Here is a 21039-nt window from a genome sequence, read left to right as displayed (position 1 = left end):
AATAGTTGAAAACAAAATTTAGATTTAAAAATTATATTATTCCACATAAAAAAATTTAAAAATAAAAATACGTCTTTCGAACTCTTCTAGCCAATGTAGTTTTCTTTTTTTTTTCCCTCTTTTCCGAAGTAAGAAAATCAACTATTAGAAGAGATGTTATAGCCTTTTTTTTTTTTTTTTCTCGACCAGCAGAAGAGATGTTATAGCTGGTTAAAGGCATACAGACTTCTTTAATATGTAAAAGGATGCCTTTTAAGGAAGCACATATACGAGGATGCAGATCTTAACATTCATTTAGCTAAAGGGGGGGAAAAAAACAAATTTATTTATGATTTTCTGAAAAGTTAATGATGATTTTTTTTTCCCGAGGAACACAAGAAGAATAAGAAGAACGATTATTTAGTGTGGCTTTTTGAGCCAAATGCTATGAGCAGTAAAATTTAATAAGAATACCATGCCGTGGAAATTATAATATACTAGTATTAATCATGTGCTTCGCTGATAATCAAGGTGATCTTTCCCATGTTATCTTCCAACCAATATCCATTTATTCCTTTTGTTAAAATTTCCAATAGAATTATTATATCTATAAAACCAAACAACAAAACTATATCCTATCTATAAATTTCTAGTGGAAGAGAGACAAAACGATGAATAAAGGGAATACGCAAAGAGGAAGGCGGATGCAAACAGGGGAATTTAGGTTTTAAAATTTTTTTGTATCCTACCTCCCTAAAAGCGGTTTAAAAGATTTAAAAGAAGTTCAAAAATTATTTTTAATGGTTTTCTAGGCCTGTTTTAATAAGACGTTTAGAAATATATTCAAAATAATTTTTTAAAAACTTTTTTATTAATTTCTAGACGGCTTGCACCCTTTTGGACCTTATATATATGTGACTGGTCTAACAAGTTTACCAATATTTATAAACATGCAACCGCCTCATTTTTTAAATCTCTGTCTAAAAAAGGCTGTACTATGGATGGGTCTTCATTCAATGATGCGCATTACGTGCTCATTACTGTAATACAATCTAAATCATCCAAAATATGATATGAATGGTTCAAATTTAAAATTTTTAATACACAATTTTTTCAAAGATAAATTTATTTTTTGAAGACATGTTAGTTATGATATTATATTTATTTTAGATTCTGTATCTAGTAAAACCAAAGTTGATTAAAATATATAAAAAATTTTAAATTCAATTTGAATCATCTAAAATCAATTTGGATAGTCTAAATTGTGACAAGCACTCCATACTCATCATTGTGATGGGTTTTAATTATTACTTCATAGTGACACATGCGTGATGCGTCCTTGCCATTTCCATTTCTCAACACATAGATTGGTTGGACATTCACCAAATAATCAGTTCTTGGCCTTCTCCCACTCTATCGTTTTGATATTTACTAGTATTTAGCCTACCAATCAAATTTTTTACAATAAAAAATTATTCCATAATTAAATTGTAATTATTTAAATAATTTTAAGTAAATAAATATAATTGTGTTCACGGAATCATTTCATAGCATGATATGCAGTGCAGAAAAGAACCGGTCACTAAAATAAATCTTAAATTAATTAATTACGATGAGATGTAATACTAAGAGCCACCACATCAAAGCATTGTCTAGCCAAAACAAGTGCGGTATCCTCATGAGTTACTTTCAAACTGAGCATTAAAATAAGACTCGAACCGTTTCACACTCCGATAGAATTTTGTACTAATAAGTTTAGAAACTGTCATGAATAAACAATCAAGAAAATATCTGAAAATATTCAAGAAATTAAAAAGGAATTGCTAACAAGTAAAGAAGAATAACCTTTGAAAAAGGCACAAGTCAGAAATTAAAGTAATCAAATATATAAACAATCAAAGAATAAGAATAAATTTCTTATCTAAAAATGCAGGAAGAAAAGAGCAATGACAGAGCGTAAAACAGCCGCTCATGGCTTCTAGAATTCCTATGTTATCATTTTTTTTTTAATTTGAATGTATGAATGCTAAGACATTCGTCGTATCCAGAAGTTCCAATGAATAGTGCCAAGCAAACAGAGGAATGTAAATCACAGAATAATCATACTACAATAACAGTCAGAGACCAATCACCCAACAAATTAAATATAAGGCCAAATTTATCCATACATCATGAGTGTTTAAAATTCTGAGGCCCCATCATTTAGCTGAACTTGGGAAAATGTTGGTCATAGTACAGCTGATGGTTCCCTGCTTTTCAGTCTTTCTTTAAACAAACATGAAATGACAAAGCAGCTAAATTCCAAAAGTTCTGTCCTGGGCACTTATTATTCCTCCAAACTCCATCATCCTCTCTATTAGTTTCTTGCGATCATCCAACAGACCCCACAACTGAGAATCCATTGCTTCTGACTCACTCTGCACCATCTCCAACAGTCCAATCCCCAGCAATTTGCTGTTCGATTTCTACTCTCCGCTTTCGAACTTGCTCCAACATAATGTCACGTGCCTCCAGTTCTTCCTTCATTTTCTGCATTTCTTCTTCCACCTTCGTGACATCAAACATGTCCTTGCCAAAAACTTTGTCTCGAACTGATTCAATCCATCCTTTGTCGAAGCCTAAAAATGTTGCAGTACCCAAGTTTTCCTCCAAGGTCAACTTGTCTGAGGTTGTAATGGTACGAGGTGTCTTGGTCACCAGCATCACCAAAATATTAGTCAACACTCTGTAGGAGAAAGCTATTACTTGGTGTGTACGTTGTCCACGAGAGAGCTTTAGTTCAGGATATTGCTCAAGTGCTTTGGCCAGTAAAGCTGGTTCATCGTCTTTTAACGCCACCAGTTGTAAGATTTCACCAATCTCTAGTATTGGTGGAGAAGAAGAATCAGTAATACCAGTTTGTGATTCTGACAAGTATATGGCCAAGAAAGTCAGCACATGACAGAAGGAGGATCTGAAATCATCACAAAAACAAAGATCCTTACGATGACCGGAAGAGGGAATACCATCAGGAAGGCTTGTGTTGTTCTTCATAGGAACATTTATGCCTCTCGTTTCTTTAGCAGTCTGCGCGGCACAAAATGAAAAATTAGTCTAACGACTTTCTTCCGTATTATAAGCTGGTGAAAAGATAAAATTTGATTTATAATGTTACATTAATTAATGTCATATAATTTATCTATTTATTCACTGATTATTTTTTCCTAGCATCATATCTATATTGGTTCAGAAAAGTAGCCGGAGACAAGATCAATGATATAATTGTTTTCCTCCCTTAGATCCTATAGTTATGGATACACAAAAACAAAACAATCTACCAAACTTCTATTCCTATATAATTAAGGACAATGTAGTTACCTGTGAAGATTCTTTTTCAAAAAGCATATGCGATGATCCTCTTGGTCGCTTCATTAACTCTAGATTCGATGATTGAATTGCTACCTCGTCTTCATTTGATGAATCATGCTTTTGAAGGTCGTGTTTCACACATTCTTCCACACCAGCAACCTAGAAAACATAAAGAAGTTATTTTCATCGGTCCTGCGTTTCCAAGTATATAAACTCCAAAGTTCTGCATCGTTATATACTGAACTTACCATCATAGATGGACCTGATTGTGAGGCCTTTCCATGTGAATAAAAGGAGGAAGTATCTATTTTAGCTTCCATTGTTGTAGTCTTCTCTTGAAAGCTTTCAACACTCTACAAAAGTACCAATAGATATACAAGTCTTAGTTAGGCCCTTTAATTATAATCTCGCTTTATAATCATTGGGTTCTAGCTTCTATATATTTTGCAAAGAGTTCGAGCATACAGCAGATGTCTTTTCTGTGCGTGCTTGCTGGTTTGTCATGACTGTTCCTCTTCCAGAGTCTTTCTTTGTCAAATCCTAAAACAAGCAGTGAGGGGAAAAAAAGGAAAAAGATACAGTTTCTTTTAGCCAACTGGCGTATTCTTAAATTAAAAAACATGACATAACACAATAATCAATAACCAATGGAAACTCCTCTTGTAGAGTGGTGATTAATGCTGCTGATAAATTTCTCGGTGCTAAATCAGCGAGCAGAGTTTCTAATATAACATCCTTAGAGGTAGGCCTTTCTTGAGCTCTTTCTCTTACTACAACATCAATACTTTGTAATGCACGAAAGAGTAGTGAGCAACCATAGCTTTTAATAATAACACAATTTCAAAATTACCACCCAGATACAATCAATTATAACTCACATCATCATTAATGGATATTTTTGTTTGTCCAAGATCCTGTTGTTGGCCCAATGAAGTTGCTTCACATGTTGACCGTTCATCCTCCGACTCCTATTTGAAGCATTTAGGATTTAGATACAACTTGTTCGTATCATTAATGATGAAATTGAATTGGGAAAAATCACGTGTAGTTCAAATGTTGCTGTATTAGAAAAGGGCAATGGACTTACTTTTACAGAATCATTTCTAGAGTTGACAAATGGTATAGTGGATTGCTTCCTTGAATTTGAATTAGTTGATAGAATTGCTATCATGGCATCCTCTGTTGCATAATTCTCTTGAAGACTTGATTCTGTTATCTCTTTGATACTCTGAGTAATCTAAAAAGAAAGGCCAAAAAAAGAAAATAATTTTCAGTTTCATTTTTTGCGTGTGTAGATAATTCTTTACTTTGGCCGCATGATGAAAGATATTAAGAAATGATTGTTTCAGGGTTTTTTTTTTTGGTCAATAATAGATATAGAGTTCGATTACATGGTTTCTACCCTAATATCAAAGGATGACTCTGAAGTTGTAGTCACTAATGACTTTGAAGTTTATTATCATTTCTTTCAAATTTTGTTCAACAAAATTAGATAAACATGTTGACCTTTATAAAAATGTTGCCATTGGTAATATTCACAAAAGAATTGGTCTTAACACAGGCGACAAACTTCTTTTTAAGTTAATAATGTTGAAGCAAGTTTATTTGTGCATTGGCTTCTCATCTTTTTTCATGTGCGCATAATAAATATGATTGTTTAAAAAAATATTCTGATATTTCTAATGTTTCCCCAAAACTCTTTGCTAACTTTAAATCTCTTTAGGGGTTTGGCAAAGTTATTGTTGTAGCTTTATAGATGTATTAGTTGTTAGCAATAGATAGTGACTAATAATTAGGGAAAGAACAAAGAAAGCTGTAGTCATCTAAGCATATTCCTATGTTCTGTTTGATGCCTTTTGTTTTAAAATTTGGCGTGGAGAAACTATGCTCATGTGAGCGTAGAAAGAGATGGCGATGTACCATTGATGATGCAACTTCTTCAACACTTGTCTTCATTGCTTCCTCCGAGCTCTAACCAATACCATAATTAATAAGTAAGTTAGTTGTGGTAATCAAATTTAAGAACAAATTAAATTCATCACTAGTAAAAGAAAATAGCAAAAAACTAAATATTTTTTTTATTTTGATGATTGGTCTAATATAAATACCTCTCCAACTTCTGGCAAAACACTTGATGTTGATTGATTTTCTGAATCCCCATTTTTAGGTTCTTTTGTCATTTGACCAGTTTCTGCAATAGAATTTTCAATCTAATATTAGTATTCATAAAAATAGCTGGCAATTATTAAAAGATTTTTCCTGAATTTATACCTGGATATTTTTGACAATCTTCCACCCTGCAATGTTGCAGATCCTTAAAATCAATCCCCTTACAAATTGAAATAAGCCTTGGAAGTTTTCTAAGTGTTACAATTGACAATTTGGGAAAAAATTCTCCCATTTTTGCCATCTTCTGCATATTATCTTGTTTGCACATAAATATTTGCTCAAGCTCAGAGGCTTCTTCTATTTGCAAGACCACCAACTTTGGAAACATCCCACATGTTGAGATAGAGAAGAGGAATTTCAAGCTATTACAACACTTGATGTCAATTCCCTTTAACTTTGGGAAATAAAGTTGATGCAAATGATCCCCATCACTCTCTTCAATGATGTCAACTAATTCGTCACATTCTCGTATACTTAAATAGGATAATTGTGGGAGGTTTCTCACTATTGAGACACAGAATATTACTGTTAGCTTTTTACATGCTATGATGTTTAGTTCTTGAAGATTGGGGAGGCTCAAAATATATTTGGGTCTCCTGAATATATGCCTCAACTCACATAGATTTTCCAGCCGCATCCTTGCAATGCTTAATGTCATGAATGGACCTTCAATTTCCACTCCTTCCAAATTAAGAACCTCTTCTATTTTGGAGTCTCTTACGTCAAGAGTTGTCAGCTTCTGCATATCCTTGATAATTTTCATCAGGTCCTAATAAAAATAAATCAACTCAAAATTTCAGCATGAATTCAAATTACCACATTAACAAATTGTGAAAAATCCCAATACTGTTATTAATGTATAGATGTCTCAATATGCATTGAGTTATATAAAGAGAAACTTTATTTATTGATGCCTGGAATGCTTACAAGTTAAAGACACATACATATTGATTATACCTAATTATATCAACTTGAAATCATAAAATGTATATATACATGAGAAGCTAATTAATCCGTAGTTAATTTCTTCTATAGATAAACTTATATATGGTGCCGGTTTCTTCCAAACTATTAGAAAATTTTTAAATTTTTAAGGTCATTGCTTTTTTCAGTTAACATCTTGTGTAAAAATCTGATGAAAAAAAGCAATTTTTTTTTAATAAATGAAAACTAAATTGTTAATTTCTATGAATCAAAATTCAGTAATTTTTTTGGCCAAAAAAAATTCATTAATTTCATGTCTTGACATGAAAAGTTTTTATGCATGAAAAATGTGTTATTGATGTTCTAGTTTAAATGCTAAGCGATTCTGCTGTGATGAGAAGAAAATATCCAAGAAGAAAAGGTAAAATAAACAAAGTAATATATATGGAGCAGCTTTGCTTCAAACTATTTAGCAGAAATCTTTAAATTTTTAAGTTCATTGTTTTTTTAAGTTAACATCTTCTATAAGATTTTGATTAAAGGTGCGTGTGCGCACATATATATTGATGAAAAGAAAATTTTTATAAATGAAAAGTAAATTATAAATTTTTATGTATGAAAATTTAGTTGTTTCAGAAAATTTTTTAAGCATGAAAATATGTTCTTGATGTTCAAGTTTAAATGCTAAGCAATCCAAATAAACATAGCAATATGCACATCATAGAACAAGAAGTCAAATGTGTTACCTTTGGAGCTTTCACATTCAATTGTATTCCTCGTAAATAAGCCACCAAATCTGGAAAAGATCTTCCATTGAACTCTTGAAGACCCCCCAATTTAAATCTTTGTAGTGACGGAAAACTGAGGTGATATTTTTTTGCCCCAGTAATGTTGATTAACTTCGGTACATATCTAAGTGATAGTTTTTCCAAAGCAGGGAGATGAATATTAAGCTCATCGCTTTCATTCTCATTTGATAAATGATGTCCATCATCACATTTCCCAAAAATGTATTTCAACTCAGCAACTCTCTTGATCCTCAAAGATTTTAATTTTTGAAGAGTACCAAAAAGAGACAGAGGAAATATAAACTCCAGCTTGTTGCAATCGCCGATACTTAGATCCTCTAGTTTTGGGAAAATGGAGCTATAGTTCATGTCATGATGATTATTATTAGAATCATCTTCAACCACATTAACTAATTCCTCACAATTCCATACTCGTAATTGAGACAACTGTGATAGGTTTCTGTAAGCAGAGACAGAGAACAAAATCTTGAACTTCTGGTTTTCGGAGATTGTTATTTGTTTCAGATTGCAGAAGTTGAGAACATGTTGGAAGCCCATACTTGGAGTAAGTAATGGTGTTTCGATGTTAACAATCTCTTGTATTTCAGATTCCTTTACTCCCTCACTTCTCACATCTTCCATGTGCTTATGAAATACATACACATTCACCCACAAAACACAAACAGATTATATTATTTTTGGGAAATATTTTAAATTCAAATTTGAAATCTTTATAGAAGTAAAGCCGAATCACTTTGACATAATTAATTGTACATGTCTCCATAGAAAAATTATATGAAAGTCTTCATTGTTTTGAGAATGTTTAAATATTTTGTTAGCAATATGTAATTTATTACATATAATCTTTATACAAAATAAAATTATTGATAAACTGCACTTTGATTTAAACTGAAATAAAAAGATCAGAGTTAGAGAAGTTGACATTAAATTTGGTGTAATAATTAATATATTACCTCACTTTATCTAAAACTCTAAGGTACAAAATAGACATCAAATTTTAAACCAATAGAATTTCTTTTTGGCCATTCAAAAACGGTTAGGGTACAAAATAGACATCAAATTTTAAACCAATAGAATTTCTTTTTGGCCATTCAAAAACGGTTAGGGTGCATGTAACCCCACCATATATAATATCTGATAATATATGTAATCTAAAGGCTTATCTTATTAATCAATATTAGAGTTGTAGGAAAATCGAGTAATTACGTGAGTATAAAATTAAGAAATTGGTAGAGATTTAACATTTTATAAGAACATTATTACAATTTTGTATAAAAATATATAAATAAGTTAAGACTGTCAAAATTTAATCTTATCATTTTTCAGTTGTAATTTGTAGACTATGGTTATACAGCATAATTTTTCTCACTTTTTTCGCTACAGTTATGAACTATTCAAATCAAATTTAATAGTTTAAATTTCTTTAGGTATTTTTTAAGTAAGATTACAATAATATTTAAGAAGACGTTAGTTTTTATATAATGATGATAAAGTTGAAAGAAGAGCAGAGGAGGTTCCCCTGCCTCAGTTTATCCGTAATTTTGGGGCATAAAAGGAGACATCAAACAAATACAACTATTCAAAAATAATGAATATTAAATTAGGAGTGTGAGCATTTTAAAAATCAAATTGTTTTAGTTCGATTCCTGTTAGGTACCAGCTAAAATAATTCAAAAAAAAACTAATTGAAAATGAACAGAATTATTATATTCAATCAAGACGGAAGTCATAAAATAATCCTTATACAAGATGCATAAAAATATTGATAAATTGCATTTTCACATAAACTGAAAGCCGCATGACCCATAATAGTTATACATAGAAGTTTAAAGTTAAAATTTTAAAAGAGAGTAAATGGAAAAAAATGTTTTCATGCAAGAAAACAGAGCAAGATTGAGACCTGATTAAATAATAAATTAAAAATAGGTACGTACCTTTGGTGCTTCCACAATCTGTAGAGATGGGCACTCTGGTTGATGTTTTTTGACACCAATGCTCATCATATTTGGTACATCACGGAGGAATAGTGATTCCAATGCAGGAAGATGAATGTGAGACTCATTATTTTCATGCTCATTTGATAGACACTCTTCTTCATTGTACTTTCCAAAAACATATTTCAGCTCATGAGCTCCCCAAATAAATATAGATTTTAATTCTTGAAGACCTCCAGAAAGAGTGGATGGAAATATAAATTCCAATTTGTTGCAACCCCAGACTTGGAGGCTCTGTAGTTTTGGGAAGATGGAGGTGCAGTTGAGATGGACATCATCATCCTCTGCCTCATTTTTTATAATGTGCTTCAGTTCTTCACAGTCTTTGACATGCAGCTTCTCCAACATGATGGTTGTGGCAATGGATACACTGAATAGTGACTTTAATTTTGAACATCCATCAAGCTTCATCTCCCTTATATTTTGTAGGCTCAATGGTTGTCTCATAAAACACTCAGCTGAATGAAATGTTTCAATCCTTTCACTTAATGCACATGATTCCTACAACCAATCACTTCTTTTAGATTCAACTTAATTATATAACTAATCACTTTCTACAATCATCTAATCCTATTTCTCAACAACAATCTGATTAAAAACATCGAAGTAATTAATGGGCGATAACGTACATGAAATACAAGATAAATGTGTCAAGCATCAGATATTATAACACTAGGCATTTTAAGGTGTGATTTATAAGGTATTCAACCAATAACTTCCGTGCCCCTGATACTAGTCAGTCAAATAATAGAAAAATAAAATAATAATAATAATAATAAAATATTGAATTAACCAAAATTCCTGCTCATGTCAATGATATACTACCTATTATCAGTATTCGTGCATGTGTGTGACTATTTATTTTTGTCTTTAATTTTTACAGCAATAAAAAGATTAATGTTAGACAAATTGACATTAAGTTTAGTGTGATTAAACGTATTACTTCAGTTTATCCGAAATTCTGAGATACAAAAATAGCTGTCAAATTTTAAAGTGAGAATATGAAATGTAGGTATATGAATATGCATCGAATAAACATAAATATTCAAAAATAATGAATATTAAATTAGGAATATGAGCATTTTAAAGATCAAATTGTTTTAGTTCGATTCCTGTTAGGTGCCAGCTAAAATAATTGAAAAAAGAACTAATTGAAAATGAACAGAATTACTATACACAACCAAGACGGAAGTCATACGTGTTTGTCTTCTACGAGTATAAAATAATCCTTATACAAGATACATAAAAATATTGATAAATTGCATTTTGACATAAACTGAAAGCCGCATGACCCATAATAGTTATGCATAAAAGTTTAAAGTTAAAATTTTAAAAGAGAGTAAATGGGAAAAAATGTTTTCATGCAAGAAAACAGAGCAAGATTGAGACCTGATTAAATAATAAATTAAAAATAGGTATGTACCTTTGGTGCTTTCACAATCTGTAGAGATGGGCATTCCGGTTGATGTTTCTTGATACTAATGCTCATCATGTTTGGTACTCCGAAGAGGTATAGTGATTCCAATGCTGGAAGATGAATGTGAGGCTCATTATTTTCATGCTCATTTGATAGACACTCTTCTTCATTGTATTTTCCAAAAACATATTTCAGCTCATGAGCTCTATAAATATTTATAGATTTCAATTTTTGAAGACCTCCGGAAAGAGTGGATGGAAATATAAATTCCAATTTATTGCAATTCAAAACATCGAGGCTCTGTAGTTTTGGGAAGATGGAGGTGCAGTTGAGATGGGTATCATCATCCTTTGCCTCATTTGTTATAATGTGCTTCAATTCTTCACAGTCATTGATCTCCAGCTCCTCCAACATGATGGTTGTGGCAATGGATACACTGAATAGTGACTTTAATTTTGAACATCCTGAAAGTGTCATCTGGCTTATATTTTGTAGGCTCAATGGTTGTCTCATAAGACACTCAGCTGAATGAAATGTTTCAATCCTTTCACTTAATGCACATGATTCCTACAACCAATCACTTCTCTTAGATTCAACTTAATTATATAACTAATCACTTTCTATCATATGATCATATATCTCAATAACAATCCCATTATAACCATAGATGAACCGAAAAAGAATTAATGTATCAGAAAATACGTGAAATATAAAGAAGTTCGTGAAGTAATAGAAAATAAAAAAATTTAAAAAAAAAGCGTTGAATTAACCAAGATCCCTACTCATGTTAATGATATGCCTCTTATCACTATTCACGTGCGCCTGTGAATTTTTATTTTTCTCTTTAATTTTTACTGAAATGAAAAAATCGAGTGTGTGTAGTTCCAACCCAAGATGAAAGCCATACGTGTTTGTGTTTTGATAGTATATATATTCCTTAATTTAGTGCACTTAAGAAAATAATTAATATAACCGCTTTAGCAATTCTGATGAAGACTTATTTTATTGATAAATATTACAGTTGTAGAAAAATTGAATAATTACACAATATAAAATGATTTTTTTCAATTTAATGCATAGAAGAATTTCTTTTTTTTTAATCGCTTGTGGCATCAGATTCTATATTTGATTTGTATTCTTTCAAGATTCTTAAATTTACCTCACTAGAAATAATTTTATTTTCTTTCCAAGAGCTTTCTGTCATGTACACAAACCTCAAAAAAATCATTTATTAGGTCAAAATCTGTACTTAAATATAGACTAATTTTTTTGAGAAAAATTAATATTAAATATTAATTAAATTTTTATAAAGAAAATATTATTTAAATGACTGCTTTTATCAAAACTTAATACTGACGAACCAATGCATAAAATTATAACAACATAAAAAATTAAAAATATGTATAAATAAAAAAAGACTATAAATATGACCTATCATGACTCTCATATAAATTAAAAGAAAAGAAACAGGTGCCATGTCACACTTTCAATAAAACCAATCAATTGGCAATACCACAATAGTTATATTACCACATCTCCCCGATGTCATTAGATCTACATGCCTTAAAAAATAAAATGTGATTTATAAGTTATTGAACTAATTAATAACTTCCATGCCCCTGATACTAGTCAAATAATAGAAAAATAAAATAATAATAAAACATTGAAATAACCAAAATTCCTGCTCATGTCAATGATATTACTACCAATTATCAGTATTCGTGTGTGTGTGAATATTTATTTTTGTCTTTAATTTTTACTGCAATAAAAAGACTAATGTTAGACAAATTGACATTAAATTTAGTGTAATTAATGTATTACTTCAGTTTATCCGAAATTCTGAGATAAAAAAATAGATGTCAAATTTTAAAGTGAGAATATGAGATGTAGGTATATGAATATGCATCAAATAAACATAAATATTCCAAAATAATGAATATTAAATTGAAACTATCAGCATTTTAAATATCAAAAGAAAACTAAATTGGACGGGGTACGCAGGCAGCCCCCAACATTCGAGGACTTAATGCTATGTTTGGTACACTGGAATTGGGCCCAAAAATTGGAAGTGGAAACGGAAGTGAAACTCAAATTTAACTTGCTTAGGGTGTGCGGGTGTGAAGTGGGTTCTTGGTGGAAGTGGGTTCCATCAAATTTGATGGAACTAGGTTCCTTGGGTACACTGGGATAAGTTATCAGGAACTGAAATTTTATGACCATCCTATCCTCAATTATTTTGTTAATTGACAATCTTAGCCATCATAATCCCCCTCCGATGTCCTCCTCCGGCACCCACTTCTATCTGTCATGTCCCCCTCCGTGTTGTTTCGATACTTTGATGGGATTAGATTTTTGTAGTTCTTGACAAATCTGGATTTGACTGAGATAAACTGAGATTGACTCTGTTTGAATGAGCTTGTTTCAATTTAATCGGTCTTGAGTTTGGTTTTACCGAAAATAGCAGATTTTCCGATAATCCTTCTTTGGACACTGGCCTTGGATGAAGGGGAGGCGAAGAGATATTTTTTCAGAAGGTATTTTGGTATTTTCTTATTACAAATATATATTTTAATTAAAAATTATATCTTAATTCCATCATTCTACCAAACATGTTTTAGGACTCACTTCCACTACCACTTCCACTTCTATTTTTTTCTCCACTTCTATCAAAAAAACTCTTCCATCATACCAAACAGGGTACAAGTGTTAATGATATACCTGTTATGATGAATATTTATTTTTCTACTGAAATAAAAAGATCAAGTCTACGTAATTGCAACCCAAGACGAAAGCCATACGTGTCTGTGTTATGATAGTATATATATTCCTTAACTTATTAGTGCACTTAAGAAAATAATATATCTGTTTTATTAATTTTGATAAAGACTTATTTTATTTGTCAAAATTAAAATTGTAGGAACATTGAGTAATTACACAAATATAAAATTACTTTTTCAATTAATGCATAGAAGAATTCTTTTTTTTTAATGGTTTTGAGCTTTATCTCATGCACAGGGACAAACCTCAAGGAAATCATTTAGGGAGTCACAATCGGTACTTAAATATAGACTAATTTTTTGACAAAAATTAATGTTAAATATTAATTGATTTTTTATAAAGAAAAAATAATTAAATTACTGTAAATGTACACTTTATCAAAACTTAATACTAAGGAAGCCATAGATAAAATTATAATAACACAAAAAAAATATGTATAAATAAAAACGACTATAAACATGACCTACTATGACTATAGTATATTAAAAGAAAAGAAACTACAGATAAAAACAAACAAGACCTATCATTTTTTCCCTCCCCGTTTCTCTAAGGCTTCTCTTACCGCATCTCCCCTCCATTATTAGATCTACAGTCTTAAACAAGAGAAAAATATCTATAAACCATCCATGGACCATATGCTAATAAAATGAAAGTTTAATAAATCAAATATCACCTTTTGCCATATAAAAAAAAAAACATAAACATAAATGTTGAATAAAAAGAGCAAGCCCAAAGTAGAATACCTGTGAGATTGTGCAGTCTTCCAGCGGGGGGGCATTAGAAACTCCAATGTTACTGTCTTTAGTTGGGGCCGAAAAACAACACCCATGAGCCCATGAGAAAGCACTTGTCTTAGAGTTCTTATTTCTCTCTTTCGAATCTTCTTTTGAAGCATGAGGCGGCCTCGGCACACATGTCGTGCATTTTTTAAATATGTTAACGAAACTTGATACGCTCCAAAGTGTCACTTGTGTTAGTAAAGGGAGCATGATTTCCTGTTGCACAACTTGGCCCGCATTATGTTTATATTCACCAAATATGTATTTTAGCTCCACACAATCACGTATGTCTAAATCTTTCAACTTGGGAAGGTCTCCAGCCAGAAGAAATGATGATACCACTTCTAATTTGCCACATCTTTCAATTTGAAGAGACTCTAATGTGGGAAACAATAAGCCATGACGTTTTTGATAATCAACAATCCTCACTTCTTCTTCTAAACTCTCGTCTGCAATTAAACTTTTTAGCTCTGTGAAACCTTCAACTTTCAATTCTTCCAATTTCCCAAGACTTCGAGCAACAAAGGGTTTGAAAATTGATGGTTGGAACATTGGACAATCTTCCAATTTCAATACCTTCAGATGAGGTAGCTTGAGATTTTCATCTGTGAATATATTTTGCAGTTCCCTACAACCCTTTAACTTTAAAATCTGTAACTTCTCAAGAAAGCCGGAAGGCATAGCACCGCGACATAATTCTTTCACATCCACTTTATGCAACTGTAACTCAACTAAGTTCAAGAAGACTGTCAAATTAGAATTGTGACACTTATTACTATTAATAAGGCACTCAATGTCAGCCCATTCATACAAGTAAAGCTTCATTAAATTATCCTTGACTGCATCTTTCACAGGAATAATGTCAGGGACAAGACTTTTCCACCCTGTTTGTCCTAAATTCCCTAACTCAAGAACTTCCGCTCTTCCCACAAGGTACTTAAACATGGCTTTCGATATTAAATGTTTCATGTGTTCTGGATTGAAGCATTTGAATAGGCCATTATCATTACCAGCAAAACATATAAAACCATCACAAGCAATAGAAAACATTTGCAATGCAGTAGGAGATCTTTCAGGAGCAGTTTTATGCTCTAGCTTCCAATCATTCACATTGTAATTCCCCACAAAATGCAATTCTTCCAGTTGTGAACATCTTTCAATCACTTGAAAAGGATTGTTCTTTTGAATTTCACACTTCTTGAAACCCAACAGTCTCAACATCTTTAGTTCCACAATCTCTTTGGCTAATTCAATAATTTGACAATTTTCCATCTCAAGTGTCACAAGACTTTGTAGATTCTTTAAAATTGAGATGTCACCTATTTTCCAACCGTCCAAGATAAGAGTTTGAATATTCTTTAATGAAAGAAGTGATTGCAACATTGATGGAGTGGGAACTTTTCTCTCATATTGAGCAAGCAAAAACAGAATTTTGAGCCTTGACATCCTTGCGAAGAATACATTTGGGTCTTTCTTCAAAGCATTTCCACTTATCCAAAGAAGTAAAATCTCAACTTTCGTACCATCAAACTGATGATCAGGAAAATCATCAGTACTCCAAAACACAAATCGCTTGCTTGCTTCAAAAGTGGTTCTTGAATTTATAATCACTTGAATATCATCCTTTGCTTTCCACTGGATTACCTCACGAACTAAGTCATGCATCTTTACACATTCTTTATTCTCAACCTTCAGTAGCAAAGAAGAAGCTACGAGTTCATTTTTCATAGCAAGCGGTTGGCTTCTTGCTGCACAATAGTCATTAACTTCCCCGAAAATTCCTGACCCTATACCAAGTCTAATAATGAGATTTAATGGAAATTCGTAATCTTCTGGGAAAATAGAACACAGTAAAAGGAGCTTTTGGGCCTTCTCATTATTTAATCTATCATAGCTTAATTCCAAGCATTTGTAAACATTCACCAAATCTTCATCAACATCGACAATCGGCTTATAATTTTGCAAGGTCATCAAAGCTACAGTCCATTCAGCAACAGGCCAATTTTTTAATGTGCCAGCTAGTGCCACAATTGCAATTGGTAATCGTCCACACTCCTTTACAAAATCTCCTGCAAGACCCTCTAAATTATTTCTTGAAGGATCATCATCATCACAACCACTAGCATGATACAGAAAGAGACGCACTGCATCCTCATCACCCAATGTGTGTAGGTGAACCACTTGTTGGCATCTCATTTGTTGACAAACTTTTGAATGACGAGTGGTTATCAAAACATAACAATTCTTGTGATCGGGTCCAGATGGAATCCCAATTTCGGTGAGGTCTAGCTTCTCCCACACATCATCTAATATTATAAGTATTTTTTTTTTATAATAAGAAATTCTAGACCACAAATGCTTTGAGTGATCTTCTTCAACTCTTTCCTCTAGATGCAAACCTAGTTCCCTTGCAATGTTGCCTCGAATCTTGTTGAGATCTGGAGGATTAGACACAACAACAAAAATGACTTTCTCAAATGCTTTGGATTCTTCAACTTGCTTTCCCACTTGTGTTGCCAATGTGGTTTTGCCCGCTCCCCCCATCCCTTGCAATCCAATCATGTAATGATTTCCATCTTCTAAAGCATCCACAAGTTCCTTAAATTTTGTCTTCCTGCTCTCAAAATCAATGAAGTCTTTTAAAGCATGGTACTTCATACCTGGAAGTTTACCTGGACGAGCTACTCTTTCAAAGTTACATTTTTGGATGTGACCTTTAATGACTTGCGCCCTCTGTGCTAATCTCTTGCCTTGTTGATATTTCCTAAGAAAACACCAGCTATCAAACATTGTCTGTCTAATTTCAGCATTCATTTGAATTAGATTATCAGCTTCCGTTACCCAACCTTGAACTTCACCTTCAACTTGATGCCCATTACTTTTGGCATCGTCAATATCCTTTCGAACTTTCTCTAATCTTCCAATCAAAAGTTGATTGTCCCCATCAAACTCGTGATCATGAGTCTCGAAATGACGAAAGTAATTAACTTCCTTTATGGTTTTATCTACCAATCTCTTGGCAAGGTCTGTTAAAATACCTTCCCCAGAGCATGCCATCTAAAATGGACAGGACATCAAATTAGGGTTCCAAAAATAGTAATTAAAAACGTGAAAAGCTATGATGATATATAATGTTTTACAAATATGTAATGAAATCTCTCGTGCAGTCAATGCCCAACCATTTGCATTCTCTTTTGTTAGTGTTCTGGGATCCAAATTTCAATTAATAATTAATTATATAAACAGATAAGTAATAAATGAATTACATTATTGCAAACACAAAAATGTCATAAAATAAAATTGTATTATATTTAAATTGTATGCTATCTTTTTGGACCAACTTAATTTCTAATATCAATATTTAATAAATGCCTCCTAATTAACAGAGTTGGGGATACAAGTAGACCTGCGGGTCAAACCTAGCAGGTTAGTGTTGTCCCGATGGCTTAGTAGACTAACTATCTAATTTTTAAAAATGTGTGTTTTTTATTTTTAATGTCAACCTACAAATTGTGATTAGATATTTTTAATGTCAACCTATAGATTATGATTATATCTCTTTTAGTAAATTTATTCCCGTGCCACTCACATTTAAAGGACTAAAAGTTGAAATTAGAAGGACTAAAATTAAAATAATAACAAATTTAAAGAGCCAAAAATTATATTAACCCTTATTAATTTTATTTTAATTTTGGAATATTTCTCAAAATATTAAAATCAATTATCACAATGTATAAAAAAGATTCGTTTTACATATAAGTAAACTTTTTATGGTAAAAAAATTTTAATTGGTTAATTAATTGACTTTATAATTTACATATATACTGTTCTAAATTAAGATTACGAAGAATGAGGAAAATCTTGATCACATAAGAAATTTTGTAGGGAGTAGACTCACATGACTTAACCGAAAATGACATAAAATTAAGATTCGTACGTACTTTTGCCTACATATTCAAATTCTAACATTATTACAAAAAAATTATTACCAAACGTCATAAGATTTAGCATACCATCTTTAACCTGTTTTTGGGAATTAATTTATTTCAAATGCATTATAGAGAAACATATAGAAATGTCAAGTTCGGATAAAAGTGTAGTTTTAAAAAGTTTTCGGCCAAAAAAAAAGTAATCATGAAAAGTTTTCCTGAAATTCACAAAATATCATAAACTAAGAAAAATAGTAAAGAGGTTTTCAAAAAAAAAAATGGAGGCTTTAGAGAGGCATAAATAAAGAGAATACCAATTTGTAGGAATAAAAGGGCTATTTTTGGCTGATTCCGTAATATTTAGGCAAATTATATAATTTACTAAAATTACATAAAAGGCCCAAATAATTATTGTGAGAATTAATAAAATTTACTAAGAGAATTTTACCCAAGGAAATGGAATATTTTATTTTGAAATAATTTTTGAGCTTTAAAATTGTAATTTCTCAAAAATTAAATTTTGAGATGACAAAACTGCAGAAATTATTTTATGAGGAGAATAGATTTTGGAAGAGTTACTTATTGGTTGGGAATTGATGATGAAATTTAATTACGTACACTTTAGGAAATTGTCCAAAATTTCCTGCCATAATTCCAAAAATTAAAACAAATCAATCCCAGCTCCCAAGCCCAATAAATCTGCTGATGGGCGACGCTGGAGGTCTAATTATGCTAAAAATTATTTGGGCCGAAGGTGTGTGGTTAGACATTATGGATTTCTTATTTGGGTCAGAGGTAGTAGAAATGTAAATAAAATATCATGTTAGTTTCATCCCTAATTGGGACAAAAGCATAATTTTAAAAAGTTCTAGGTGCGTGGGGTTAGACATTTTAAAAAATATGCCCAAAAATTCGTAAAATTCTTAGAAATTCTTGGCAAGTGGAATAAATGTCCTGGACAATATTTGTTGCAATTGTGGTGAAAATAAAGGAAATTTTCCAAAAAAGGAATTTTATTTAATTTCTAAAATTTTGGTTAGTTAAAGGATAATTTACTAAAATTAATTATGAAAAATATTAGGATGTCTCAAAAAATTGGATAAAATTGAAACGCGTTTTTGTCCGTTATATAATATAAATGCTATAAGATGGAGAAATTAGACAAATTATTTAAATTTATAAATATAATTGGTCGAGCATATATTTACCAAAAGAATTAACCAAATATTCCATCAAGTCTTTTATATGTTTGCATTAACTAAAGTACTCCTACTATCCTTAATATAAGACTCATTTAATTAATTTGATTCGACTAAGGAAGTTAAGTTAGTTAATTATAAGAAATGTAACACGGTTTTTTTTTAAATACCATAATCATCTTTCTTAATACTCCCTCTTCCTCTTCTACTTGATTATGGTTGAAGGAGTATCTATAGGGGTAATTTAGAGAAAATTGATAAATATGAAAAATGAGTTTTATAGTTAGGATTAAAACCAACTCAATAATTGAATCCTATATTAAGGACCAGATGAGTACTTAAGTTTATGTCTAATATGATAAAGATATCAAACAAATAACCATTTTCAAAAAGAAAAAAATAGGGAAAAGAAAAAGAAAACCCACCAATTCTTCAAAACATTTTCAGCAAAAGTAGAGATTTAGTATTATGATGAAGGGTAAACTAGTATATTAATAATTTAGATGTAAGTGTATGTGTTCAAAATAAAGGAGACATCTGTGTAATTAAGACAAAATGTGAAGGAGGTTAGTGTATAATGCTGAACATAATTTGCAAAATTAAGAAGGGGCTTAATTGAGTGCTTAAGAGCTTTTTGATTCTATTTGTTTTATTTTTATGTTATTTAAACCAAGTTTGTACTCTTTCAAAACAACTTTGGAAAAAAAATCTGTTTGAATAATTAATTTGAAAAACATATATAAAACAGTGAAAAAAAGATGAAAGAATATTTTCATACATGCATAATTGTCCGTAATTAAAAACATGCACTTTCTTTGTTTCTATTTTATTTTTATGTTTTTAGAGTACTTTTATAAAATTTTTAAATAAGTTTTATAAAAATTAAAAAAAAAACATGTTCAGGTAATTGTTCTAAAAATTTGTATTTGAGAATAAATTTTTTTCAGGATAATTGTATTTAAAATCAACATGAAGAACGGCTAGAGAAGTGAGAGACAGAGTTGAAAGTGCATTGACAATGGGCAAAAAGATAGATGATTGAGAAACAATGTAGATGAGCCTAAGAGATAGAATGGGAGAGTTTCATTGCGAGTAAAAAGGTTAGTTTAAAAAAAAAACTACATGATTCAAAAAATTAAAAAAAAAACAGTTAAAAATTGTTGAGTTTTTTGTTTTCTGAAATATATTTTTATTTTTTGTTTTACAGACACCTAGTTAAAAATTAACAAACAAACAAGTTTTTTTTTTAAAATAAAAATAAAAAATTGTTTCCAAAACAATAAAACAAACATGCCCATAATGTTGCTCCACTTATTTTCTAATTTTACAGAACAAGAAGATAAGAAGACATCTAAAATATATATTTTTTCTTAGAACAGTTTTTAATATTTCTCTCTTTTTTCAAAGCACATAACCAAACACACATTTTCAAACAATTTTTTATTGCTTTTCAGAGGGGGAAAAAAAACTGTTCTGAAAACAAGAAATGAAACAGTCCCTAAATATCACTATAAATATTCAAATGATTAAGAGTTTCTCTATCAAGCTCCATTCATATACTTCGTGATAGCTTGGTGGTGAGATGCGTGTGTAAAAATATAAAATTTTAGGATACTAATTTTGAGTAAGCTGTGTATAATTAATATTCTTTTTCCCTTATGTCATGTTTATATTTTTGGCTAACTGCTTTCCGCAGCAACTGATTGGAAAAGAC

At 31.0% G+C, this 21039-nt stretch overlaps 1 protein-coding gene across 1 annotated transcript in view; it reads right to left on the bottom strand.

Moving 5' to 3' along the window:
* Positions 1 to 2391: 2391 nt before the first annotated feature.
* LOC114756595 (uncharacterized) overlaps positions 2392 to 21039 on the bottom strand; it is a 42713-nt gene continuing 24065 nt past the window's right edge. Inside the window, exons 3-11 of the mRNA XM_028945543.1 lie at positions 5599 to 6265; positions 5436 to 5518; positions 5248 to 5298; positions 4415 to 4564; positions 4206 to 4295; positions 3793 to 3867; positions 3576 to 3680; positions 3337 to 3486; positions 2392 to 3045 (exon numbers count right to left, since the gene is read on the bottom strand). Of these exons, the coding sequence (XP_028801376.1) occupies positions 2392 to 3045; positions 3337 to 3486; positions 3576 to 3680; positions 3793 to 3867; positions 4206 to 4295; positions 4415 to 4564; positions 5248 to 5298; positions 5436 to 5518; positions 5599 to 6265 (2025 nt within the window). The remainder of the gene's footprint in view (positions 3046 to 3336; positions 3487 to 3575; positions 3681 to 3792; positions 3868 to 4205; positions 4296 to 4414; positions 4565 to 5247; positions 5299 to 5435; positions 5519 to 5598; positions 6266 to 21039) is intronic.

This window comes from Neltuma alba, unplaced genomic scaffold (genome assembly GCF_004799145.2).
Source record: "Neltuma alba isolate B1F8T4 unplaced genomic scaffold, ASM479914v2 tig00010438_pilon, whole genome shotgun sequence".
In the NCBI taxonomy this organism is placed as follows: domain Eukaryota; kingdom Viridiplantae; phylum Streptophyta; class Magnoliopsida; order Fabales; family Fabaceae; genus Neltuma; species Neltuma alba.
Note: the sequence above shows the minus strand (reverse complement) of the source record. Positions and strands in the feature narration are given on the sequence as shown.